A 27648-nucleotide genomic window follows, 5' to 3' on the forward strand; every position below is an offset into this window, starting at 1 on the left:
CTTTGGTGCATAGGCTCTTAGTGTACTTAAAAAGACAAGATACATTTGTCAAGAATCATAAGGTACAACACTTAATGCTAGTCATAGGCTACAAATAAGCAATCATGAAACAATCAATATCAGTATAAATCGTAAGGATACAAGCAACAAACTGTGAAGCTGATCTTTCCAGATAGTCCAGTGTAAAGGAAACATAGCAGTCTAATCATGAGATGACAAGAATGTGAGGGGCTACCTTCAATATATCTTGAGGTGAGGCTCCTTATCATGGCTTCTGACCATAACTTCTACCAATCCATAAATAAGTACATCAGAGGTGGGTTCCAACCAGTTCGCACCTGTTCGGTAGAACCGGTTCGTCAAATCTACCAAACCGGTTAGAAGAGGTTCCACCAGTGGACCCGGAAAGCAGGCCACACCTACAGAAGAGGTTCCAAAAATTTTTGAAACCCACCAGTGAGACACACACACACACACACACACACAGAGAGACTCACACAGAGAGAGAAAGAGAAAGAAAGAAAGAAAAAAAGAAAGAAAAAAGAGAGAGATGAAAGAAAAAAAGGAAAAAGGGACAGAGCCAAAAGGAAGGAAAGAGAGAGAGAGAAAGAAAATACATGGCCAGCAAGCCACTCCCACCAGGTCACATGGCCAGCAAGCCACTCCCACAAAGGAGGCCACACCCACAGAGTAGGTTCGAAAATTTTTTGAAACCCACCACTGAAGTACTTGCATACTAATACAAGTAAAGTATAGAAAATCAATATATATATATTTCAACCAAACTTGGTACACAGATGACTTACTCTCTGGAAACAAATACTGTGTAGGTAAGACTCCCCTAACACCCCTTGGGGTGTGTGTTCTGTTACGATACAGCCTGTTGTGCCTTCAAATGGCTTCTACTATACTGCCGTAAAATGGCTTCCACTGTACAGTGCAGTGGAGTTGCCATGGTAATGGCTTCACAGTACTCCACAAGGGGGCTCCTTCTGGTAAGGGGGAAAATCCAACATTAGAAATTACATTTGGTCCGGAAATTTCCTCCTTTATAAACAAATACCTGGGCAATGCCAGGTTATCAGCTAGTTGGAGCATAAAAGACAAAAGAGATTCGAAAAGAAAAGTGAGAAAAATATAGTAGCATCACTTCCGCCATTCTTTCCATCAAAGGCTTGCCATCTTAACTTTCCCCTTCCTCTTTAGTCCTTTTTAATGCCCAGATCCATAAATCCTCCGTTCGGTCTTTTCTTCTCTCAGCAAAAAGTCATGAACTTCCACCAACTGTGATTACTGCTATGCTTGTGTGTGCAAACATCTGTGCAAATTTATTTATTTAGTTAGTTTGTCAAACATGTCCGAGATAACAGGTTTAAGTATAAACATGGACATGAACATGAACACAGGAAATGGGTACAAATAAATGGGGACAGTAGGACAGGGACGGTAGGCACGCTGGTGTGTTTATTCACGCCCCCTTTACCAACCTCTTAGGAGTGGGGTGAGGTCCAAGCTAGACAGTTTAAGGTTGAAGCTGTGGGGATTTGAGGATGTAACAATGGAGTCAGGTAGAGCATTCCAGGCGTTGACCATTGTGTTGCTGAAGATGCAATTGAGTTTAGAGCAGTTTACCTTGAGTTTGTATCTATTGTTTGCCCTTGTATTATTGCGGTTGAAGCTGAAGTAGTCGTTGACAGGTAGGATGTTGTAGCAGACAATTTTGTGTACTACACTTAGGTCAGACCTTAGTCGGCGTAGTTCTAGGTTGTGCAAGCCCAAAATTTCAAGCATGGTGGCATTGATGCGTGGGCATCGCATCTAGCAACTTTTCTTCGCTTCCTCCACCTTGGATGACCTTCTCAATAAAACTTCATGATGCTGCCGCGTTGACTTTTCCCTCCCCCCCATAAATATTTCTATTGTGTGGAGTCCAAGACACCATAAAAACCTGATCTCTCCCCAGTGTTTGCTCCTCTCCTTGCTTTCGAGGCCAGGCAACCCTTGGGACCCATGTTTAGCCAAGCTGCAGCTGCTCAGATTGTTCTGCATCGCTCTGACTGTTGTCTTGATCCTGTACCAGCTGTGGCAAAGTGGCAGGAGGGTCCTCTGTGCCTTTCCCTCCTACATTTGTCCCCCAGGAATGAATGCTAAGGCAACCTTCGTGCTAATGGTAGTGGTGTTTGCTCTGTTTATATACTAGTGCAGGGGTCAGCAGCCCGCGGCTCTGGAGCCGCATGTGTTCATCCCTCTGCTGTGGCTCCCTGTCGCTCAAAATATGCATTACAACCGCCAATGGGTGATACCCGCCCAGCATGCGATTTATTGAGCTTTTCGACCTCCAGTAGGCCAACCATAAATAAATCCAAGAAAAGTTTCAGAAGAAAACAGAACGTTTAATTCAACTATGTATGCGAGTTCTGTGGCTGCTCAGGAAATAGTCAGGCATGGGAAGGGTTTTGTGGCTCCTGGTGTTTTCTTTTCCATGGGCAACAGGTCCAAATGGCTCTTTGAGTGTTTAGGGTTGCCGACCCCTGTATTTGTGGGCTTGCACAACACTCCTCCTCACCAGCAATCAACACCCAGCTCAGCAGAGATTAACCGTGGCACGACAAAACCGTGAAGCCCTTATCCGCGGAGACATAAGCGCGTCGCTAAAGCCGTGACGTCATCACCGCGCGTCATCACCGCTGCGACAACAGCGCGGCAACAGAAGGGCGCTTTAAAACGGCGCCGCAGCAGAAAGCCGATTTCAATTAAGGTAAGGGTTAGGATTAGGATTAGGTTTAGGGGTTAGGGTTAGGGTTAGGGTTAGGGTTAGGGTTAGGTTTAGGGTACTGAGTGCTTGGGAATGCGCGGATTTGCCCTCCGCGATTATGTCATCGCGGTAGGGTCGCGTTTTTCCTTAGCGCTTCGAACAGCGCGAATTAGTCTTCGCGCTTATGTCTCCGCGGATAAGGGCTTCGCGGATTTGTGGTGGAACCGAGGTTAACACCAAGATTAACACTAGACCAACAATCAACACTAGACCAAAAGTAAACAGTATCCCAATCAAGGAACTACCAACAGACAAACAGCCTAATCAAGGAACTGCCAAGTCAATTCCCACCTACATTAACAGGGCAAGTTGCTGTATTAAAAAATAGAGGAATTGCCACTCCCTTGTAACCCTGGTAATGCTATTTTTCATGTCCCTGTTACGTTGCCCACTTAAGTGGTACCCATTTATCTACTCGCAGTTGCCTCCTTTCAAACTGCTGGGTCAGCAGGAGTTGGAGCGGGTGATAGCAACTCACCATATTTTTCAGAGTATAAGACGCACCAAGATTTTAAAGAGGCAAATTTTTTAAAAAAGGTTGTGCACTCTGCAGACCTCCCAAAAACGGTTAAAAAAAAGGGCACACATTGCCTTTAGGAGGCTTATAGAGTGTTCCTGGGGGTTGGGAGGGCAAAAACGAGCAAAAATCGGCCTGTTTTTCACTTATTTTTGTCCTCCCCAGCCCCCAGGAGCACTCTGGAAGCCTCCTAAAGGCTATGCATGGCCCTTTTTGCAAAGGGGGTGGGGTTTCAGGAGGCCAAAAATGCTATATTCGACGTATAAAGCAAACCCAGATTTTCACCCTCCTTTTGGCCGTTTTTCACCCTCCGGAGGATTCAGGGAAGCCTCCTGAAGCATCTGATGGGTTTCCAGGGGTGGGGGGTGGAGGCTGTTTTCACCCTCCCCAGGCTCCTATAAAGCCTCTGAAGCCTGGGGAAGGCGAAAAAAGCATGGAAAAATGGGGGGAGCGCCTCTCATTCATGCATGCGCACTGGAGGTATCGCATGTTGCATTACGGGTATGGCATGCGAGCCAAAAAAAGGTTCACCAACGCTGGTCTAGGCTATTGGAAAAAGACCTTATCCTCAAGCTTATTTGTTCCAGTAGGTGAAGACATGAAATATTCATTTTGGTTTTCCTTCTTTTCCTTCAACAGAAGCAAGCCAGCTTCACCAAAGAATCACAGAGAGCGTTTATCACGCACCAATGAATTCAGGAAACTCTTCCAGGTACGAAACACCCAAACTGTGTGGCCTAGAACAATCCTGGCAACGTTAAGACTTGTGGACTTCAACTCCCAGAATTCCCCAGCCAGAAAGGCCTGGGACAGGGGTCAGCAACCTCAAACACTCAAAGAGCCATAAAGGTCTTAACTGGAATCCCCGTCCCCCCATTCAAATTCTGGAGCTGACCAGAAGTCTGGTTCCCCCACCATAGAGTCTCCTCCTAGTGCGGCATCCTTTTTCCTCTACCTGTCTTGACCAAAAGCCCTATCAATTGTGGAGCGAACCGGCGACAGGAAGCTGCAGCAGGGGGATAAAAGAGCCGCTGGTTGCTGACCTCTGGCCTAGAGCAGTGGTTCTCAACCTTTTCTTCCCTACAAACCCCCCTTTAAATACTTTTTGTGACCACGGATCATGGCCATGGACCAGTGGTGGGTTTCAAAAATTGTTCGAACCTATTCTGTGGGTGTGGCCTCCTTTGTGGGAGTGGCTTGCTGCCCATGTGACCGGATGGGAGTGGCTTGCCGCCCTTGTGACCAGATATGAAGATGCCAATGACACTTGTCAGAACCACCTTAAATTACCTCACACACAGCACTGGCGTGCATAAGAATAGGATGTAAACTTGTTTTTTAAAAGGCATCTTTGGTTTGCGTTAAAACAACTTCAACACACACAATGTTCTGATTGCACCACAAACGCAGTAGTCATCCTTACCTTTCACAGAGGCACTGAGTTTTATAAATAGGAGCATGATAGTGTAGAATAATCATGTCCAAGGACCAGTGGTGGGTTTCAAAAAAGTTTGGAACCTCTTCTGTAGGTGTGGCCTGCTTTCCGGGTCCACTGGTGGAACCTCTTCTAACCGGTTCGGTAGATTTGACGAACCGGTTCTACTGAATAGGTGCGAACTGGTAGGAACCCACCTCTGCCACAGACCCCCACCACTTAAGATTTAAATCATGACATTTCTTCAAGTATTCGTGAACCTTGTTGTGATGACATCGCAGCCCCCAGGGGTCCACGGACCACAGGTTGAGAACCACTCGCCTAGAGTCTTTCTATGACTTCTCAACAATTCTGGTGGCTTCAGCGCTGGGAAACCAGAATGTGGCTCCTAGTTTTTCACAGGTGCCAGCAGGGAAACTCACAAGGTGGTAGATGCCATCTTGACCATTTCTGACGCCGCCTCTCAACTTATGTGGTCATAAATCAAGGATTTCCTGTGTAGAGGCCCTAGTCTAAAGCTACTCTCAGGAACCCCTTTGGGTTTCTCCTATAGAATAAAGCAGTAGAACATCTTTTTGCATGAGATATGGTCAGACTGTCATGTAATTTAATCCAAAATAAACATAAAGGTTTTGGAGAAAAGATGAGGCCAGCGAAGTTATAGAACTGTGATGGTGAACTTACAGCACGTATGCCACAGGTGGCACGTGGAGCCATTTGTTAGGGCACATGAGGCATTCCCCTGTCAGCTCCAGCGCACAAGGGCGCGTTGACCAGCTGACTTTGGGCTTCAATTTTGGCCGGTTTTTGCCCTCCGGAGGATTCAGGGAAGCCTCCTCAAGCCTCTCGAGGCTTCTGGGGGTGCGGTGAAGGCTGTTTTCACCCTCCCCAGGCTCCTAGAAAGCCTCTGGAGCCTGGAGAGGGTGAAAAACGGGTCAATCATGCGCCAAAAGCAGAGGGGCGTGCACATAGAATTATGGGTGTGGGCATACCCGTGCATGACCCCCCTGCGCCCCCCCCCCCGCTTTTGGCATGCGTTGGGAAAAGGGTTAGCCATCACTGCTATAGAAGGTTGCATGCAAGGATTAAAGCAGATTTTAAAATTTGCTGTGTTTTGATTTGTTACCCACAAGAGAAGAAATTCAGAGAGGAAAAATCCACTGCATCCAAAGACAGCCCCAAGGAAAACCTATAATGACGTGACATTCATATCTTGTTTTTAAAGAATTGCGGTATTGCAAAGGGAATTACATCACAGCCTTTGTCTTCAGGGCGATGGATTATAAGAAGGGGCTGACAAGAGCGTAGGAGCAGATAATCAAGAGCATTTTCTACGTGTGGCATTTACTCAGCTAAACATTTGGGTTGTTTCCTGAGGAGGATTAAGATGTCCAGAGGTATAAATTGACAGTTACAGAAATATAAATGTAGAATTATGGAACTTATTTGAAGTTTTCTTAAAGGTGAACCAGATAAACTAAAAAAAATACAGCAATCTACGTGTGCACAAATATGCAGAGTTGAGGACTTGGCTTGCAGTCCAGATCAGTAGTAATAGCACCTCACTAATCAAACATAACAAGAAAAGAACATGGGGCATGTTGTTTGAAGAGCTCAATTCCCATAATAGGTTTAAACTGGTCATTTAGAATTTCCCAGGAAATGGCACGTAGGTGTTATGTCTAATCAACAGCTGGATGATACAGGTAATTATTGACTTAAAACCATTCTCTTAGCAACTGTTTGGAGTTACAACAGGACTGAAAAAAGTGACTTGCAAACTGTCCTTGGACTTGTGACCCTAGCAGCCTCCCCATGGTTATGTGATCAAAATTTGGGCACTCGGCAACTGGCACAGATTTATAAGGGTTGCCATGTACATGTGATCATCCTTTCGTCACTTTGCCAGGGAGATTTTGACAACTGTGGCAAGAAATTGGGAGCTTATTTGTGGTCGTAAGTTAAGGACTTACGTGTATCCAAAGAGGCAAGCCTAGCTGTTACAACCATCTCCAACAATCAAACCATGGGCTGGCAAGGGGTCGAAGACAATGGCATGAAGGGCTGGCAGGGGGTAAAAAAGGTTGCTAGGCATTGCAGTACTTGAGTTAGTGGGGTGCGAGAGAGAACATCCCAGGCTTCAGCCCATTGCTTCAACTTCTTAGTCTAATCCAGTATTGGCTAACTTTTTCAGCATCACATGCCGAAACAGGAGCGCAGGCGGGCGGATGGGGGAGCACCAGAAACAGGAAGAGCAGTTCCCCAGTGCGGATGCGTGTGGCGGTCACCTGGCCTTCTGGTTTCTGGCATGCATGCACGCATGAAGACCAGTTGGCCACCACACATGTGCGCACCGGAAACCAGAAGCTCAGCCTCCCAGCATGCGTGGCAGGGACCTGCTCTTCCGATTTCCAGCACTCCTGCACGCGCGAAGACCAGCTGGCATGTGCACGCCGGAACCGGAAGAGCAATGGGCAAAGGCTGGCATGCCTGGAGAGATGGCTCTGTACGCCACTTCTGGCATGCGTGCCATAGGTTCGCCATCACAGGTCTAATGTATCTAGAGAAAAGATGGACCACGGGGGGACATGATAGCAGTGTTCCAACCTTTGAGGGGCTGCCACAAAGGAGGGGGTGGCCCACCTGTTCTCCAAAGCACTTGAAGGCCAGACAAGAAACAATTGATGGAAACGAATCAAGGAGAAAAGAAACATAGAACTAAGGAGAAATTTTCTAACAGTGAGAACAATTAACCAATGGAACCGCTTGACTCCAAAAATTGTGGTTGCTTCATCGCTGGAGGCTTTGACAAAGAGATTGGAAGTGTGGCCTTACCAAGGCATTATAAAGTGGTATATTTTTAAAACAAGTGTTCCTGTAAGAAGATGCTGAAATGCTCTGCTTGATGCAACAGATCCCTTTCAACATGTTAGCTGTCACCTAACCATGTTTGCTACATCTCTTTTGACTCCACAAGGTACGGCAGAAAATCCCTGAGTCTGTGCGAAAATAAATCTGAACTCTCAAGCTTGGAAACGTCAAACAACCGGAACATGAGCCCCAGCACCAGGCAGAAAAGAGGTAAGCCGTGTAGAAGACCGAAAAGCTATGTTGTGGCCTACCGGCAGCCAGCAGAACTTCGCAACAGAGTCAGACAGTGAGGAGGTTGGGGAGGAACATGGCCCAGTCCTGGGGACTGAGGGGAGCTCAGATGAGGGCTCTGCGTCGGAGGCAGAGAGGGAGGTAGACAGCAGTGAGGCAGAGGAACAGCTGGAGCCTGTTCCCAGTGTGTGCATGCGCAGAGCTGCCAGAAGACAAGAACAACTAAGAAAGCAGGGTTAACTTAGGAGGAAAGCCACTCCTTGGAAGTGATTGGCCCCTTCCATAGGAAACAAAAGAGGAGCGAAAGGGGAGTGGGTTTTTGCAGGAAGCAATTCGTTCATTTGGTCATTTCAAGAGTGGAAAGTTCCGTTTGTGACTATAAGAGACTTTGTGCCAAGTTTTGCCTTGCCCTGCGTTTGGATACTAGTTATTTGGCAGCTCTCCAAAGGAGATAAGGTTCGTGTTGATAAACATTCCTCTGAAAGGCTGTTTGCTAAGTCTTGTGGACTGTGAATGAAAGGAATTCACAGTCATGTAAATAAAAGGGGTTTTGCCGGGACCAAGACCCTGCTTCTTGCTTTTTAAGGAAGCTTGGGTCAGAACAAGCTAGAAGAAAGGGGTCATGGGAACAGAAGCACTTGGACAATTAGCCTATCAAAATAGGGATTGATACAGTGAAATTGTTGGCTCTATCATGCTCTTGTCACTAGAAGGCAAAATCACAACATTGAATCTCACTTACTTTGACCACATCATGCGGGAGAATTCATTGGAGAAAAGATGGGAAGACAGGGGAGAGACCTGGCCCAGATGAATGGGCAACATCATCCCAGCATCTCTTGTGCACCCCCTGCTGGCCAAGAAGAAATTCTACAATGGTTTAATGTCAGGTCTCTTCATTCTAAGGCATGCCTGTCCACATTGCAGCAATAAAAATGGGGGATGTATATTTCCCAAAATCCGGTGCACAAACGTTTTTGCCCTCCTTCCCCATACCCAATGCATCTTTCAGCTCCTATATAATTCCAGCCAAATAAGCCATCCAGACAAGGATATATTTATTTCATAATGCTTTATAAAAGGACAGAAAATCTTACATCTCCCAGTTCCAGTAGAGGTTTCAAGGACCGCATTCCAGTTGAGAGGGGGACAAAGTTAAAATAGAATACAATAGAATACAATAGAAGAATAGAATAGAATAGAATAGAATAGAATAGAATTCTTTATTGGCCCAGTGTGATTGGACACACAAGGAATTTGGTGCATATGCTCTCAGTGTGCATAAGAGAATAAAATACATTCATCAAGAATAAAAAGATACAACACTTAGTGATAGTCAAGGTTGCTAATAAGCAATCAAATCGTACTAGGAAACAAATAAAAACAATATAAATTGAAAGATAGAAACAACAATGTTATAGTCATAAGTGGGGAGAGATAGATACTAGGAAGGAAGAGAAGAATAATAGTAACTCAGTTTTAGTAGATAATTTGACAGTGTTGTACGGATTAATTGTTAAGAAGAATGATAGCATTTGGGGAAAAACTGTCCTTGTATCTAGTGTCAGAGCCCTATAGCATCGTTTTGAGGGTAGAAGTTGAAACAATTTATGTCCAGGATGTGAGGGGTCTGCAGATATTTTCACAGCCCTCTTTTTGACCGGTGCAATGTACAGGTCCTCAATGGAAGGTGGATTGGTAGCAATTGTTTTTTCTGCCATTCTGATTATCCCCTGAAGTCTCTGTCTGTCTTGTTGGGTTGCAGAGCCAAACCAGACAGTTATGGAGGTGCAGATGACAGACTCAGTGATTCCTCTGTAGAACAGAATCAGCAGCTATTTGGGCAGTTTGAGCTTCCTGAGTTGGCACAGAAAGAACATTCTTTGTCGTGCTTTTTTGATGACGTTTTTGATCTTAGGTGTCCATTTTAAGTCTTGAGATATGATAGAACCTAGAAACTTGAGCCTAGATGATAGAACCCAGAGAGTGAATAGAATCAGGGATTTAAAAAAAAAAAGACTGTCAAAGTTAGCAGAGGCATCAATTGCCTACACCTTTCCCTCTGAGTCTACTCTGAAGTAAGGAAGAGCCAGACCTTTGGAGGAACAGGATGAAGCTGAACAAAGTTAAATTTATTCATTTCACCTGTTTTGGAATCTCGGATTCTTTGGGAAGGCTTTTATGGCACGATTGCAACTGTCCTTGGTAAAATACGTCAGAGGCAAGAAACAAATAATTTGTACTGGACTGACCCAGTTTCCAGGTGTGAGATGAGGATAAACAAGATGGTTAGGGCTTTATTTAGAACGATGATTACTAGGTGCAGGAGAATAATAGCCAGCCTGGGATCAGTTGCCTAAGTGACCATGTTGAATTCCCTCCATGCTTCAGAAATTCTTTGTCTTAATTGTATGATAAAGACAGAAGAGCTAAGTTGATTTGGCAGGACTAACCTTATTGTTTGACATCAACAAGCCAAAGCAAGTTTTTTTTTAACTGTGTTTCCCTGAAAATAAGACAGGGTCTTATTTTCTTTTGACCTCCAAAATAAGCACTTGGCCTTGTTTTTGGGGAGGTCTTATTTTTGAGGTGCAGGAGGTGGCGAGCGTGGTCACCTCATGGTTGCTGCTGTGTTGCAATATTTTCAGGGAGGGTTTATTTTACCACATGCCCTCAGAAGCCTGATTGGAGAGGTCTTATTTTCAGGGAAACAGGGTAGATCTAAAGCTTATATCTTATATTATAACAAGAAAACCTTTTTCTCCTTCCTTCCTCCCTTCCTTCCTTCCTTCCTTCCTTCCTTCCTTCCTTCCTTCCTTCCTATTTCTGACCTGGAGTACACCTATTGCTGAGTAGGAATTAATAGAGTAAATGAACAGAAAAACACAGCAGCAAACCCTAATTTCCTTAATTTTCTTTCATCTCAATTTCACCTCCTGCACTTAGTCACAGACTTTAAAAAGTGAGGTATTTAATATTTTAACATAATGAATTAAAATCCAATCGTTTTTAATCCCCCCCCCCCCGAAACCTATTGTTACAATGCTCAAAGTTCAAATCTCTTCCTTTGATTCTGGATTGCAAATTAATCTAGCCTCATGATAGCAATAGCAATAGCAGTTAGACTTATATACCGCTTCATAGGGCTTTCAGCCCTCTCTAAGCCGTTTACAGAGTCAGCATATCGCCCCCACAGTCTGGGTCCTCATTTCACCCACCTTGGAAGGATGGAAGGCTGAGTCAACCTTGAGCCGGTGGGATTAGAACCGCTGAACTGCAGATAACAGTCAGCTGAAGTGGCCTGCAGTACTGCACCCTAACCACTGCGCCACCTCTGCTCTAGGGAACCTATCCCACGTGTGCCCAAAGTGGCACGCAGAGCCATGTCAAACCCAACAGTTCTTCTTCCAGGTTGCGTCCCAGACAAGCATGCATGCTCCCTTTTTGGCACTTGGTGCCGAAAAGGTTCGCCATCACTGATCTAGATCTTGTCCAAGATACTGTGAGGCTTACAATAGTTGTTGTGCCTGCAAATCGTGAAATTATTGGGTTAAATATTGCTTGTTTCCCGGTTGGGCAAACTTGGAGGATTTATGAAAGTTAATTGAGACCACTAAGGACGGCTGTAGACTGGAGTAGAAGTCAAAAAAAAGTATCTCCGGAGATAAAATTAATAGAAAACTTCCAAGAAAGCTGGAAGTCATCCTCAGGAGCTGAGCTCAACTCAAAGGAGGCATTTATTGAAACTTGTTTACCTTAGTATTTTGTTATTTTTCTACTAGCATTAGCACAGCTGCTAATTGAAGCGTGTACTTTTGTACGAGACCAACACTATATTCAACAAAATGCTTTGTATTTGTTACTTTTAAGTAATTCTTAACTTTTCATGGGGGTGCGGCGCCCTAGTGGTTAAGATGTTTGTTGATAGAAGGTTGGAAGTTTGAGATCCAAGTATTGTGTGATCTCCCATTCTTGCCCAGTTCCTACCAACCTAGCAGTTTGAAAGCATGTAAACGTAAGTAGATAAATAGGTTGTCAGGGTTCCAAGTAATATACCCACAGCAACCAGAACTCCGAGGCAGGTAGATTCCTTAAAGAACAGTTTTATTGGATATATCATTTCACAGACTGGTGGAAACTGACTCTAAAGGTTCCCACAGTTTTCACCTAATTAAAAGTTTCCCCACCTTCCCAAACAACCAGTCATATGGTCCAATCAAGGTGCTGTCCGTAGCTGCTTGGAAACTTCACTCCTCCTCTCTTCCGCCACCTTTGCGGGAACGTCCTTGGTTCTCAGGGGAAACTATTTTGTTTTGGCTACAAAACCCCAACCATCTCTATTCCCCCCTTCGTAGCCCTCATCTCCATTGTGGCAACTCTGGAGCCTCAAAATGGCCTCAGTCAGGCCAGCTTCAGAGTTGACATAGGTACCACTTTGGTGGGAAGATAACAGCTTCTGTGCACCTTTGGCGTGTTAGCAATGCTGCTGGCCAATTGACCATGGAAGTATCTTCCGACAATGCTGGCTCCCTTGGCTAGGAAACAGAGATGAGCACTGCCCTCTAGAGGCAGACACAACTGGACAGAGGAAACTTGAAGAACACATCATTATTTTCAAGAGAACTGTTGTTGTTTCAGTATGCCATGTTTGTTTTCTTAAGCTGAAAAGTTATGGTCATATATAGCAAATGAATCAGGAGTGGTATTGACTTACCTTCCCTACCGGTTCGCAAATGTGAGCGCGCATATGTGCACAGCCTGCGCTGCGCAGGCGCTTTTGGTGAAAAAAGGGGCCTAAACGGGATGCCGTAGAGCTGGGGCGAGAGGGCGGGGCCATCCGCAATTTCCGCTACCAGTTCAGGCAAACCAGTCCGAACCGGTAGAATACCACCTCTGAAATGAATGGATGCTGAGGAAATCCTAGAGCCGTCGTCAGCCAGCCATTTTGGCTACATTGTGAATACACAACAGGCAACCTTCATACCTCTTTTGTTCCACTAGAGGTGTTCCACTCTTTAAACCCAAAGCCTCTCATGTACAAACTGACGATAATTATGTGATGGCTGCCGTATAAACCTGACTGCCTGTAATTCCAATCTCCGCATTGGGATATTTTGTGGGCACTGATCTTTGCTTTCTTTAATTACTTTGCGCTGAGTTTGTCCTTTCAGGATTGCCAATCCCCTCCCTCCCCCCAATTTCCATTTTGCTCACTAATGAAACCCAGCTACTAAAACCCATTTTCCTGTGCATGATAGTCCCAGTTTGGCTCAGCCGGTTCGATTCCTGTTTTCCTGCTCCACCGTCTGACTCAGTCCCTGTTCCTTCCTGGTTCCCTGCTCCAGCAGCCACGGGCTCAAACTGCCCCGCCATTCCTGGTCCCTTCCTCAAGCTTGAACCTTGGCCTGTCTTCCTAAGCTGCCAGATTAACCCCTTCTTGCCTTCCTTCTCTCCTCCCTCTGCCTTTCTCTCCTAGCCGATTCTTCCACCAGCCTTAACCTTGAGCGGTCAGCTCTTGCTCGAAAGCGGTTTACATTACAAGGGCTTTCCAACCGCAGAGCTCTACCCAAAGGTAAACGCCTCCACATCCGTCTCCATTCCACCTTCACTATCCGCCATCGCTGCTGCGGCTTCATTCCCATCTGACCTGATTTGTCTCATGCCCCCTCCCCATCCCTCGCGCACTGCAGCAAAGTTTTCTTTCCGACAGCCATGTCTTCTGTTTGCGCTGGTTGTGCATCCGTGCCTTTCACAGAAGGCTGATAACATGCATGGAGTGAACAGGGGGTGTTCCCCCTCCATGTGTGCAGGTAAGCCACTGAAAAGCTACGCCCATCCCAAGCAGGGAATGAAGAAAAAAACTTGAGAAAACTAGATTCTAGATTTTTTTTTAGAAAACTAGATTCTAGACTTTTTAAAAGAAAACTAGATTCCAAATTTTTAGAAAACCAGATTCTAGATTTTTGAGAAAACTGGATTCTTGAGAAAACTAGATTCTAGATTTTTGAGAAAACATGAGGTACCAAGGTACACCCACACGACACCTATCCTCCATGAGCTGCACTGGCTCCCTATTGGTCTCCGAGCATGATTCAAGGTGCTGGTTATTACCTTTAAAGCCCTACATGGCCTAGGACCCGGATATCTGTGAGACCGTCTTCTGCCGCACACCTCCCAACGACCAATAAGATTGCACAGGGTGGGCCTTCTCCAGGTGCCATCAGCCAGACAATGTCGGCTGGCGGCACTCCGGGGGAGGGCCTTCTCTGTAGCCTCTCCGACCCTATGGAATGAGCTACCCCCAGAGATCCGGAGCCTACCCACTCTCATGGCCTTCCGAAAGGCTATTAAAACCTGGCTATTCCGGCAGGCCTGGGGCTGTTGACCTCTCGACCGAGGTCCAGCCCCGATTAGACTGGGTGCATGATGTGCTTCTTTTAATCTGCTTTCCTCTGTTTGTTTTTAACCCTTCTTTTAAAATTTATTTTCTGTAAGCCGCCTGGAGTCCTTCGGGATTGGGCGGCCTATAAATTTAATAAATCCAATCCAATCCAATCCTTAATTCCTACACTAGCTATATACTGCCGGGGCAGCACAACCTTCCAAATAGAATCCTTTCAGGACATGCCTCTCTTGCGGGCATCTTTCTTCTTCAAAGAACTGGCTATTTTTGCTTTGAGAAGAATCGACAGAGAATATTAAAGATGAAGAAGTGAGAGTAGCAAGAACATTGAGGGAGGGTAACCATAGAAAGGTGAAACTCTTAATTGGAACAAAAATTGAAAATAAGTGTGGTTAAAACTCTTAAGTGGGACTTGACAAAATGGTTTGTAATAAATTCTGACACTTAGGATTCATTAGCAGAAAGTGCTAATAGGAGGAGACACACAAGATAGCCTGCATTCAGATAACACATTTAACTTGGTTATAATTTAAAAACACATTAACCAACCCATGAATTCGGATTTGCATGATGAATTAAGCCTTCCACCACTTACAAACTAAATGGGGGGCCTGAGAACCAAGCATGTGTTTGCTAAAAACATTTTTTATCAGTTATCTTCTGGAAACATTACCACATCTGGGCTGTAAAGATCAATACAACCACCAGATGGCGGCAAGTATTTCCACATTTAAGGATCTCACAGATGCCTCTTGGTGAGCGTCCGGCATTTTGCAGCCAAAGTTTAGTTATTCTGGTGAGCACATTTTATAAGTCCTCCCGGCCATCAATTTAGCAATAAAATGTGATTTGGCATCATAGCAATTCGGGTAGATTCTATAAGATGTTACGAATCAAGGATGATGGAAATTCTACTTGTAAACCCACATCGTCTGATGGGCACCAAGGCTGGGCAGAATTGCTATTCAATTTATTTATTCATTTTTGCATATTTTCTACCTCACCCTTAACCTGCATCTATCTGCTCTCCCAGATCCAGGGTCTAAAGAGAGAGACGTTCCCCGTCGCTTTTCCTTAGCTTCCTCCATCAACACCACAACTAACACATCTTCTCTAACCAAAGGTATGGACACACTAACTAACCCATTAGGTCAGTATATACCAGGGGTAGGTTTCTCGCCCCGTTCCAACCGGTTCGGTTGGAACGGGGCCGGCGGCGTCCTCGTGCACGCGCGCAGTGCGCGCATGCGTACTAGCGCCTGTGCAATGCTCCAGCTGCTCCTGGAGGATCACGCAGGCGCTGTATGCGTTCTGCGCATGCGTTGAAGCGCAGAACTCATCAAAACCGGGTAAGAAACACGGGCGGGCGGGTGGATCCTTCGGCGTTCCCGGAAGTTACTTACTTCCGGGTTCGCCGACCAACCGGTTCGCAGGGACCGCCGCGAACCGCCTGAAACCCACCCCTGGTGTATACCCTCCCCTTCCCTACTGGTTTGCGAATGTGAACAGGGTGCAAATGTGAGCACACAGCCTTCCACGCATGCACTTTTGGCAAATAAAGGTCCTAAATGGATGTTTAGGGGTGGGATTCTACCAGTTCGGACAAGCTCAGGCGAACCGGTAGCTCCGACTATCAGCTGGGAGCGAACCAGTTCACCCCGACGATCAGATGGGCCCACCCGACGGCTCTATTTTCCTACCTTTATCTTCTCAGCTGATTCACAGAGCAGGGCAGATTGCCACATGAAGAAGCTGTGTTATTTTCATTGTCAAGCACGGCAGTTCTTAAGTGAGCTGCATCTGATTTTACACTCATTTTTTTTGCCATAGTTATTAAGTGAATCGTATAGGGTTGCCTGCCTGAGCAGGGGGTTGGACTAGAAGACCTCCAAAGTCCCTTCCGACTCTGTTATTTTGTTCTGTCGCAATTGTTCAGTGTATCATTGTGGTTGTTAAGCACATGTGGCTTTTCCCCACCCAAAAGAAAGTTCACGTCCCTGCCCAGCACCCACATGTCCATCACAGGGTCCAATCAGGCACCATCCCAACTGGAGATGCCTCCCAGTCACACCACTCCAGGTGCAGGGCGAGACGTCCTTGACTCTCTGAGAAAGGAATGTTATTTTGACTATATATCTCCCATACTCCATATATTCTCCCCTCCCAATTTCTCACAGCGTTAAATGTGGCTGGCTTGAAGGCCCAATGCACAAAGTGGCTTCCAGGCCTGACAGAAGGAAGGGGAAAACCAAGGCCCAACTTTGTAATGCTGCATGGAAAACCATTGGATCACCAAAATATTAGGGTTCCACCACAAAATCGCGGAGGACAAAATCGCGCTCGACGAAAGCGCGCATTTGACGTCATCACAGCGCGACGAAAACATCGCGCTGTGATCGAAAAATGTAAAAATAAAGCTAAAACCTTCCCCTAAACCCCCCAAACCTAACCCTAAACCTAACCCTAAACCTAACCCTTAACCTAACCCTAAATCTAACCCTAAACCTAACCGTTAACGTAACAAAAAACCTAACGCTAACCCTTAACCTAACGCTAAACCTAACGCTAACGCTTTTAACCTGACCCTGACCCTAACCCTTAACCTAACCCTAACCCTTAACCTAACCCTTACCTTTATGTGAATCGGCTTGCTTTAATTTTAATTTTATTTCAATGTTTAATTTTTTTCGTCGCGCTGTGATGACATCACATGCGTGCTTTCGTCGAGCGCGATTTTGTCCTCCGCGCTTTTGACGGGTCACGAATATTAGTTTCTCCTGGAAACCCGTGATTCAGTTTCTATCATGATACTCAGCATGTTATCAATACTTTAGTTTAGTGGGTCTCTGCAGTTAAGTGGGGTCAGCCCAGTTAACCCTTGGATGGAAAAGTTCCCCCCCTCCAAAAAAAAATCCCAGGGCTGTTAGCTAGACTTGGAAATAAAAAATAACACACCAAGTTTTTCAGAAGAGTTGCTGAGAGAGATAATGGTGTATAATTACCAGGTGTGAAATGGATGCAGTTACCAAGAGCAGGGTGTGACTCAAGGACATCTTTATTATCCCAGGTTATATCTGATTAAAAACATGGTAATGCAATATATTACGTAAGTCAGTGTCAAATTCAAATTTTGCCCATGGGACAAAATCCGGCCCAGGATGTGGTTAGATTTAGCCCATGGGGCTACTCTTGAGCAGGGGTGGGATTCAAAACTTTTAGCAACCAGTTTTCTGCCCAGTTGCTGAATGGGCATGGCCTACTCGGCCTGCACCACGGCGGTGGAGGGGTGTTTTCACCCTCCCCAGCCTCCGGAGGCTTTTGTTGAGCCTCCGGGAGAGCAAAAACAGCCTCCCCTGGGCTCCGGAATCCAGAAACGGGCCTAATTCCAGACTTCTGGAACTTCCGAGTGGCCCGTTTTTCACACTCCCAGAGCCTCTGCATGGGCCCTGCACTCACCTGACATCCAAAACGGGGACTCCTGGGAGGTGAGGGGTGGGAGGGGCCAGCCAGTCCTAGCAACTATTGGTTCGGTGAACCAGGTGTAAAATTAGCATCTGATTCGCCCCAACCAGTCCGAACTGGCTGAATCTCACCCTTGCCCTTGAGACAGCGAAGGATCGGCCCCTGGTGCCTCAGCTGTGGTCCAGGTCCTAATCTATAACTTGATGGCTGCTGCCCTGGCTGGAACACAGTCAGCCTTAGAAGGAAGGAAAGACATGGGAATGGAAAGGAGAGAAGGAGAGAGGGAGGGAGGGAGGGAAATGGGAAGGAGAAGGAGGGAGGGAGGATGGGAGGGAAGCTGGTCACTTCCACCCTGCTTACATCCATCCCAGCCTGGTCTCCAAGGTGCGCCACAACCCTCTTTGAAATCAAGTTTGACACCCCTGATGTAAGTGAACAAACTTCCATCGCCGAGAGGAAAAAACTAAGGGGAAATTTACTATCTATCAATGCAAAATGTATTCTCGTGGTCGACATAATATTAGAGGCTCTGTTGTCTTATCCATTTTTAACTTCAATTTTCTGCAGTCAGAGAGAATATGGAGGCAGAGTTGCATGCGCTGGAATCACGCAAAGTTTAGTGTGAACAGAAAACTCATATATACGGGCATGAAATGTAATAATTCTTAAAGCATGAAGAGAGGAGATCAGTCTGAGCCCGACTCCCTTGGTAGGAATCCTATAGTTCTTTCGCTAAGCGGAAATAATTGATAAAAGCGAAGCATTGGATAGTTTGCTGCCGATCTCACAACCTTGTGCTTCTCCCATCAACTGCTGAACCTTTTTCTCTATGTTAAGAGAGCAGGCCTGGCATCATCTAACTGGATTTCCAATCTTTATTATCTGCAAACTTTGCACAGGTCCCCTTGTTCCTGCGTTGAAAGTCAAGAGGCACGAAATCAAAAGCGATCCAACGCCTTTCGGTTTTGAAGGTACAGCTTCCGAATCCCTGCATGCTGTTTGATTGGTAGATTGTCCTTATGATCACTCGCTAACATTTCAAACCATCCTCTGAATCGCTCAAATCAGATGAGTTTTGTTGGTTGTCCATCACTATATTTAACTGCTGAACACTCCATCTCTGAACACTCAAAGGTGCTTTTTCAAGAGGCCACTGAGCTTTTTTTTCCCCCTTGAAGAGGTTTCGCTTCTCACTTGAAAAGTTTCTTCAGAACTGGGCAAATCAATTAGTTAAATCGATGCATTTGTTTTTTAAATGCAATCAATCACAGTTCTTCTGGATTGATTTGATTTTGATTTTATTATATTTATATGCTGCCCTTTTCCCCCGAAGGGGACTCAGGGCGGCTCACAATTCAAATCAGGGAAGGGGGGTACAGACAAAAAATAAAAAATGAAACATAACAATGCATAATTTAAAAACACACAACAGTCATACCATTCGAGACGGGGGCAACAGCTCTTTAGCCCCAGGCCTGTCGGAACAGCCAGGTTTTGAGGGCTTTGCGGAAGGCCTGGAGGGTGGTGAGGGTCCGAATCCCCACGGGGAGTTCGTTCCAGAGGGTCGGAGCAGCCACAGAGAAGGCTCTCCTCCGGGTAGTCGCCAGTCGACACTGGCCGGCGGATGGAATTCGGAGGAGGCCTAATCTGTGGGATCTAATCGGTCTAGTGGAGGTGATTGGCAGCAGGCGGTCTCTCAAGTACCCAGGTCCAATACCATGAAGGGCTTTATAAGTGACGACTAGCTTCACCTGTCTCCACCTGTCTCTTATTGTTTTGACACGAAACCCTGAAATGGCATAATCAAAGGCAGCCTTAGCCTAAAATTACCTATTTTTCTTCACAGTTCAATTCATTCTATTCTTCCCTATTCTTAATCTTCTCCATCTCCGTCGCTCATATTTGAATGAATGCAGCTCTGCCTTCTGCTTTCTTTGAGAATGCTAACTCCTGGTGACTTTGAATGCGTGCTTACCTGTGGCATTCACTCTTTTTGCCTGCGCTGTGCTTGGTTAATGCTAATCTTGTTTAATTTGCTAATCGGTAACCACGCGGAATGTGTCGGCAGTCCTTTGATGGCGTATCGTCAGATATAAAAGGGGAATAATTCTGGGTGGATAGAGATTCACCTGATTGATTCTAGAACGGTGTCCTCTTGTGACTTTTTGACTGCATGCTTTCCACGTTCAGATTGCCCTGGCATCTAAGGTCTTACATTATCTCTTTTAAATCCAAAAATTATAGCATTCACTTAACGCGGAAGAGGATATAAAATGATTCCCCGCACAGGAGAGTTTTAATATCACTGCTCCCTCTAGTGGTAGGAAAGTTCTGTTGGTGAACACCTCAAGTTCTCCATGAAAATGTCAGATGCCTTTCTCAAGTCTGTCCCGCTAGAGCAGTGTTTCTCAACGTTGGCCCACCTGAAGATGCGTGGACTTCAACTCCCAGAATTCCCCAGCCAGCTCTGCTGGCTGGGGGATTCTGGGAGTTGAAGTCCACACATCTTCAGGTGACCAAGGTTGAGAAACACTGCTCTAGAACAAGGCTGTAAAACTCGTTTCACGCGCTGGCCACGCCTACAGTCGGTTTAGCGAAGGAGGGGAAGTCACAATACATCACGTGATGACAATGTGACACCTCTGCTGTAGATTTTTTGTGACTCCTGACCTTTCTATAGACTTAACCATGGCACCAATCCCAGACAATAGGATGGCTCTCCCATGTGTCCATGATAATCCCTTTACTTTGATCCCAGTCCACAGGTGAGATGGTGACTTTTGCCTCCTTTTTTTTCACCACAATTGTTAAGTGAATCGCTGCGGTTGTTAACTTAGTAGCAGTAGCAATAGCAGACTGATACGGGTACTCCTCAACTTAGGACCCCCAATTGAGCCTAAAATGTAAGTTGCTGAGTGAGAAATGTGTTAAGTGAATTTTGCCCCCCCTTTTTACGACATCTCTCAGCACATTTGTTAAGCGGATCACTATGGTTCTTAAATTAGCAACACAGTTGTTAAGTGAATCTGGTTTCCCCATTGAGTCTGCTTGTCAGAAGGGGAATGGATGACCCCCGGGACACTGCAGCTGTCACAAATATGAATCAGTTGTCAAGCATCCGATTGTAAGTCACATGACCAGCAGTGTTGCAACTGTCCTACCTGTGAAAAATGGTCATAAGTCACTTTTTTTCAATGCAGTTGTGACCCAGTTACGTAGGTGAGGCTGCCATCTTGATATTTATTTACTTTTTTTGGATGTTCTATCTACAGTCTCCACTGATCCAGAGTAAGTGGTCCTGGGGACACCTGTTTCCCTTAACACAATCTTTGATCTTTGTCAAAGGGAAGTTTGCATGCTCACCATTTCACCTTTAAGACGGATGCCAACCAGCATTTTTAAAATTATAGAAAACTCTGCTTCCTATCCCAGATGCCTTTGAAAGCACCCTCTTGGCTCAAGCTAACTCCAATGCCGTTTCCTCTGCAAGAATGGTGCCCAGATCAGCTTCACAGACAGGTAAAAAGAAATCAATCTTTTTTGAGATCAGATGCTCATATGCACTTGAGAATATCTTTGGTGAGAGAAAAAAAAAAGATCTGGTACGGAGAAAATTTATCTGGGTTATGAAATGGACTGGAGCTCTTTTACATAAAGACCTAGATTCTTAAACATGCCCTCCACACTTGACTGGGGTTTTATGGCAGAACAGACTTGATTGATTAAAGCATGAAAATCATTTTTTAAATTTCCTATTGGCCACCTAAACTTTTTTCTTTCTACCATCGACTTCAGTTGTGTTCTATTTATCCATCCTCTTCTTTTCTTTCTCCCCATTTTGAAAATCATAAGCTCTTCAGAGTGTTGATTTACCTACGCTGCTCCCTGAGTCGAGTTGATTCCTGGTGATTTCATGTACACAGTGCAGTTTTCTTGGCAAAGCTGCTGAAATTGTTGGCTATTGTCTTCTTCTGGGATGTCTCTTTTCCCAACTTCCCAGGGATGCCCATAGTCTCCGGCACCAACTGGAAGTCTCCCACTCAAATATTAACAACTGGCCAAGCCCCAAAAAAGATCAAGCAGAAGTGGTCCCTTTCAGAACACACCTCATGCATTGCTGATATTCTCACCATGTTGTCATGATTAAAAGACTCCAGAGAAGGTCTCTACTCCAGTGGTTCGAGTCCTACCACCGCTTGACGGAGTGAGCTCCCGCCACTTGCCTCAGCTTCTGCCAACCTAGCAGTTCGAAAGCACGTAAATGCAAGCAGATAAATAGGTACCACTCGGTGGGAAGCTCACAGTGTTCTGTGTTTCACCGTACACTTTACACTGCGGCATGACAACATGCTAGCCTCATGATTGTGGAAATGTCTTTGAACAGTGCGGGCTCACTGGCTTAAAGAAATGGGGATGAGAACTGTCTCCTAAAGTCAGCTATGACTAGTAAAACCCACAGGGATTCCTTTATTTTTGTCTTGATTATGACTTTTCAGAAGAAATACCTGTTTTGATTGTCATGCAGCAATCTCCAATAAAGTGATGTTCTCCAGGTGTGTTTAACCGCCTAACCGAGCCAGTGGTGAAATTCAAAACATTTTACTACTGGTTCTGTGGGCGAGGCAGGGAAAGTTGTCCTGATTGTAATTGGAGCCCTTGGAGCAATACCCAAAGGGCTACCTCGCTATTTGGAAATTTTAAATTTATCAGACTTGAACGTTCTGATTCTACAAAAAACCACCCTACTTGGAACAGCTTATATCCTCCGACGTTACTTAACAGTTCCTAGGTTCTTGGTTAGGACTCGAGCTGTTGAGCTACCAACCAGCCCCAAAGGCTGTGAATCTCACCAAACATTAACCACATAATAATAATAATGATAATGATGATGATGATGATGATGATGATTATAATTCTTTATTGTGAAAAATAGTTGGACATGGTGCAACCGTCCTGGCGTTATCTCTGCCATACAAAACTAAAGTATAACATAAATATCTTCTGTATTCAATATACTTTACTAATTACTAATTATATAAACATACCCAACTCCTTATAAACGCTTACATTTACCTAATATATTACATCTTCTTTTCATCTACACATGCTTGCTCTTTTCCGTTCCATTCCTCAAATCCAACCATTGGTAGAATCTATTCCAAATCTCATAGTATTCTGTCTCTCCTTTAATTTTTTAGTTCCAGCGTCAATCTTTCAAGCCGACAGCTGGCTCTGCCTCCCAATTATGATTATTTTTACAAGACTGCTTTTATCTTATCTAAAAAAATCAAATTGGATTTGATATCTAATATGCAACAGGAGATAATGCCAAGTGTTCTGGTTTTTTTTAATGAAGGTTGGCCGAGCAAACAGATGCCCTCGCTAGATACATTTGAGGACTTTGAAGCCATTCCATCCAGCACTGAGGACCTCTCAAACTCTTCAGACTTGGAGGAAGACAGCCACCCTTCTAATGTAGGTAACATGCTTCTGACCACAAGTACAGTATAGGTGGCACCTTGCTCAATAGTAGTAACTGTGAGAGGGATATTGGAGTCCTAGTGGACAACCGTTTAAATAGGAGCCAGCCGTGTGCAGCAGCTGCCAAAAAAGCCAACACAGTTCTAGGCTGCATAAATAGAGGGATAGAATCAAGATCACGTGAAGTGTTAATACAACTTTATAATGCCTTGGTAAGGCCACACTTGGAATACTGCATTCAGTTTTGGACACCATGATGTAGAAAAGATGTGGAAACTCTAGAAAGAGTGCAGAGAAGAGCAACAAAGATGATTAGGGGACTGGAGGCTAAAACATATGAAGAACGGTTGCAGGAACTGGATGTGTCTAGTTCAATGAAAAGAAGGACAAGGGAAGACATGATAGCAGCCTTCCAATATCTCAGGGGTTGCTACAAAGAAGAGGGAGTCAAACTATTCTCCAAGGCACCTGAGGGTAGAACAAGAAGCAACGGGTGGAAACTAATCAAGGAGAGAAGCAACTTAGAACTGAGGAGAAATTTCCTGACAGTTAGAACAATGAATCAGTGGAACAGCTTGCCTCCAGAAGTTGTGAATGCCCCAACACTGGAAATCTTTAAGAAGATATTAGATAGCCAATTGTCTGAAATGGTATAGGGTTTCCTGCCTAGGCAGGGGGTTGGACTAGAAGACCTACAAGGTCCCTTCCAACTCTGCTATTGTATTATGTTGTATTGTATTGTATTGTATTGTATTGTATTGTATTGTATTGTATTAATTGTAGAATGAATCTGTGTGTGTATATGTAAACCCCGCTTACCAACAGCCTTGTTTAGCAGCCATTCGACGTTACAGCAGTGCTGAAAAAAGTAAATCTGCAACCAGTCCTCGCATTTATGTCTATAGCATATTTGGGACATATTTGTCTCTCCAACCACTAGATGAGACTAGAGCAGTGGTGGGTTGCAGGGGGTACGCCTCGGTACAGGCGTACTGGTGCCTGCCTGGAGCAGCAGTTACCGTTCTGATGCTCCTCGCCTGTATTTGAGCTCTTCGGCGCTTCCGCACATGCGCATGGAGCGCATGGCGCCTGTGCGATGCTCCGCCGAGCAGCTGGAGCGTCACAGAGGCTCGCGGAGATGTCGCAAGAGGTAAGTACGCATGTGCGCGCTGCACGCATTGATGTGGTGCACGTTGGGCCCCGTTGCAACCGTACCGGTTGCAGTGGGATCCGGAACCCACCACTGGACTAGAGGGCAACAACAGTACATAAAGGTCGTATGTTGTGGCATGATACTGATTATTGTCTGGTTGGTGGTTTTTTTTCTCCTGTCTCCCAAGTTCGTTCCTGCATACCATTACAGAGATTAACATGTAGACATTACTGTACCAAATATTTGTAGATCCTTTATATTTATTATATGCTAGGAAAAGAGAAACCTACTTTCTCTTTTCCTAGCATGATTTATATTAATGAACATTTGCAGTGTATCAATAAAATACCGCTGGCTATATTTGGGAATAACCGTCTGTGGCTTGGTTTCATTCGTTTTTTAGGGATCGAATCTATACCGGGTGGAAGGGAGTTTTGACACCTGCTTCCCAGACTCCCTCACCTTAGAAGAGGGCGATCTAGTACAGTTTATTCAGGAAGGAGAGAATGGACAATGGTGAGTAAATGATATATATACTTGCTCATACAATTTTTAAGTCATAATTAAAATGCTTTCCTCTGGGTTATTGGCTGAATCTTGAAAAAAACAGAAATTGAAGGAGAAGGAAGGAAGGAGTGATTCTCCGGAAGAAAAAAAAATCTTTAATGGTATTAGATGGATTTATAATTGGTTTTGGACCTGTCTCTGAACATTTCCCCAACCTCTGATTGCTTTCTGCAAGAAGTACTTATATGTGGACTAGCTTTATTACAATCCTATATTAAGGGACGCGGTGGCTCGGTGGCTAAGCTGCTGAGCATGTCGATCAGAAAGGTCGGCAGTTAGGCGGTTCGAATCCCTAGTGCCGCGTAACGAAGTGAGCTCCCGTTACTTGTCCCAGCTTCTGCCAACCTAGCAATTCTAAAGCATGTAAAAGTGCAAGTAGAAAAATAGGAACCACCTTTGGTGGGAAGGTAACAGTGTTCCGTGCGCCTTCGGTGTTTAGTCATGCTGGTCACATGACCATGGAGACATCTTTGGACAGCACTGGCTCTTCGGCTTTAAAACAGAGATGAGTATTATTCCCTAGAGTCGGGAACGACTAGCACATATGTGCGAGGGGAACCTTTACCTTTATTAACTTAGAAAGATTGCATGCTATATACAACACCCGCATTGGCTGAAATGTAGGGAAAAAAGGAAATTATTTTTTTCCCCTCTCCAAACTCAGGTTAGTAAAGAAGCTAGTTTCGGAAAAAACAGACTGGATACCTTCCAGTCTGTTACAACCAGCAGAAAGTGAAGCCAACAACAGTTGTAGAATCAGCAATTCAGGTAAGCCATAGCAAAATTTGCAAAGTTTTAGGTTTCTAATTTAATTCTGCATTCTTAAGTAGTAAAAAATATATATTCTGGCATATTGTTTCTTTGGAAACACAGAGCATTGGTCAACTGGACTATCCTTGTCATATTAATATACTCATTAATATCCCAAAGGGTATGCAGATAAGCGCCTAGTAACAACATCCATAAGCCACAGGCCTTTTTCCATCCGTCCTCATCCATCCTGACCCAGGGGTGGGCTTCAAAAATTTTAGAAAGGGGTTTGCTGCCCGACTGCTGTATGGGCATGGCTTTGGTGGGCGTGGCCTAGTCAGCCTCCTGCACCATGGCGGGGGTGTGTGAGTTTCTGCCCTCTCTGGGCTCCAGAGACTTTCTTCAAGCCTCCGGGAGAGCGAAAATGGCCTCCCCCAGAAAATGGGCCTAACGGAAGTTCGGTAAATGGCCTCCCCCACAAAACAGGCCTAACGGAAATTCAGTAAGGCCAGAAACAGGCCCATTTCCGGCCTTACCGAACTTCCGTTAGGCCCGTTTTTCACCCGCCCAGAGCCACCTTGCGTGCCTGAAGTATATGTAAGGGCTGAAGGAATGAGGGTGCAGTACATTTAGTTGCAAGTGAGATAAGAATGGGAGAGTAGGGAGGGGAGGGGCAATGTGATGGAATATTAATGTAAAAAATGCAACTTTATTCAGATAGTCCTTGACTCACAACCATTCATTTAGTGAAACAAACGGCATTGAAAAAAGTGACTTATGGCTGCTTTTCACACAAAAAAACTGCATTACTAACTTAACAGATGCACTGATTCAACAAATGTGGCAAGAAAGGTTGTAAAATGGGGCAGAACTCACTTAACAATGGCCTCGCTTAGCAAGATAAATTTTGAGCTCAATTGTGGTTGTAAGTCAAGGGTACTTGTATTGTGAGCTTCTTTGAGTTGAGGAAGAGCTTCAAGATTATATTGGTAATTTATTACCTAGAAGGTGAATGATACTGTTGGTGTGTTCCCATTTCAGATGTCTACAGCGATACCCACAGCTCTGTATCCACAAACTCAGAAATGAAGGTGGAGCTGAACAGAAGCTTAACAGCTGGACAGAAAGCTGGAAGCTGAGCAGACCAGGAAACATCACCTCAGGGCTCAATCTTCTTTGTTTACCTGCAGAAGCTGGACCAAATTGCCTTTTACACCCCCCTCCCCCCAAGCTCCGGATTTCACAATTCAATATTTTGTCAACGTGAAACACATTAAAAAAAGAAGAAGAAGAAGAAGAAGAAGAAGCTAGTAAATTTCAAAATCGGTTAAACTTTAAAGGTGTCCCAGTTACCTTATCATATGCTTTTTTTTTTGCACTGCATTTTTGAACGTCGAAATTAGCCTAAATTAGATGGACGATGCCCCCCTTCAGCTTCGGGGCGGAGTGTTGGATTCTTGAAACTCTCAGATCACCAGATCCTCAAGGTGATCTTCTCTTGGGCGGAATGAAAGGTGTTCCTTCCCAATTTGGATCAGCTGATCAGCCACTCGTTTTCGGTGGCTCAATCTACTACTTACATGCTGTTATCTCAAGACAATCAAAAAACAGAGGAGCCCCCCCCCCGCCCCCAAAAAAACGTCGAAGCTGAGTGACGACGAAGAAAGTGCAATTCCTGAACCTGAGCCAGCGGTCACACCTTTTGCACGACAGCGAAAGGTGTAACTTGCTTTGGGTTATGTGTAATCTTTTGTCTCTACAGGGTGTTTTGGATGCTAACTGGAAGCAAATACGTAGCGTGAAAACGAAAAAAAAGGAGGGGGGATGAGGAAAGGGCTTTCATGAAGGCAATTCTGGGATGTGGCATCGACAAGCCAGCTTTGTTCCCCTCCGCATCCAGTTCTGTCTAATGCTGCAATTCAGTGTTTTACACTTGCGTGGAATGCGTTTGGGCATTGTCCTA

The 27648-nt window shown here is 45.0% G+C and overlaps 1 protein-coding gene across 8 annotated transcripts in view; it reads left to right on the plus strand.

The window, feature by feature from the left end:
* The window catches only part of MCF2L2 (MCF.2 cell line derived transforming sequence-like 2), a 196788-nt gene extending 169478 nt beyond the window's left edge, over nucleotides 1-27310 (plus strand). For 2 of the 8 annotated variants that reach the window (XM_087725167.1, XM_087725168.1), the window contains exons 25-34: nucleotides 3972-4044; nucleotides 7745-7848; nucleotides 13346-13441; nucleotides 15306-15395; nucleotides 18634-18705; nucleotides 21167-21253; nucleotides 23091-23209; nucleotides 24772-24884; nucleotides 25600-25703; nucleotides 26727-27310. In XM_087725167.1, the coding sequence (XP_087581293.1) occupies nucleotides 3972-4044; nucleotides 7745-7848; nucleotides 13346-13441; nucleotides 15306-15395; nucleotides 18634-18705; nucleotides 21167-21253; nucleotides 23091-23209; nucleotides 24772-24884; nucleotides 25600-25703; nucleotides 26727-26824 (956 nt within the window). In that variant the 3' untranslated portion in view covers nucleotides 26825-27310. Of the gene's footprint in view, nucleotides 1-3971; nucleotides 4045-7744; nucleotides 7849-13345; nucleotides 13442-15305; nucleotides 15396-18633; nucleotides 18706-21144; nucleotides 21254-23090; nucleotides 23210-24771; nucleotides 24885-25599; nucleotides 25704-26726 lie in introns of those variants that run through there. The other 6 variants (XM_087725172.1, XM_087725169.1, XM_087725170.1 and 3 more) reach the window with 6 other exon arrangements.
* The last annotated feature ends 338 nt before the right edge of the window (nucleotides 27311-27648 follow it).

Source organism: Thamnophis sirtalis, unplaced genomic scaffold (assembly GCF_051295495.1).
Source record: "Thamnophis sirtalis isolate CommonGarterSnake01/CBP01778 unplaced genomic scaffold, rThaSir2_p1.2 scaffold_11, whole genome shotgun sequence".
Lineage (NCBI taxonomy): Eukaryota > Metazoa > Chordata > Lepidosauria > Squamata > Natricidae > Thamnophis > Thamnophis sirtalis.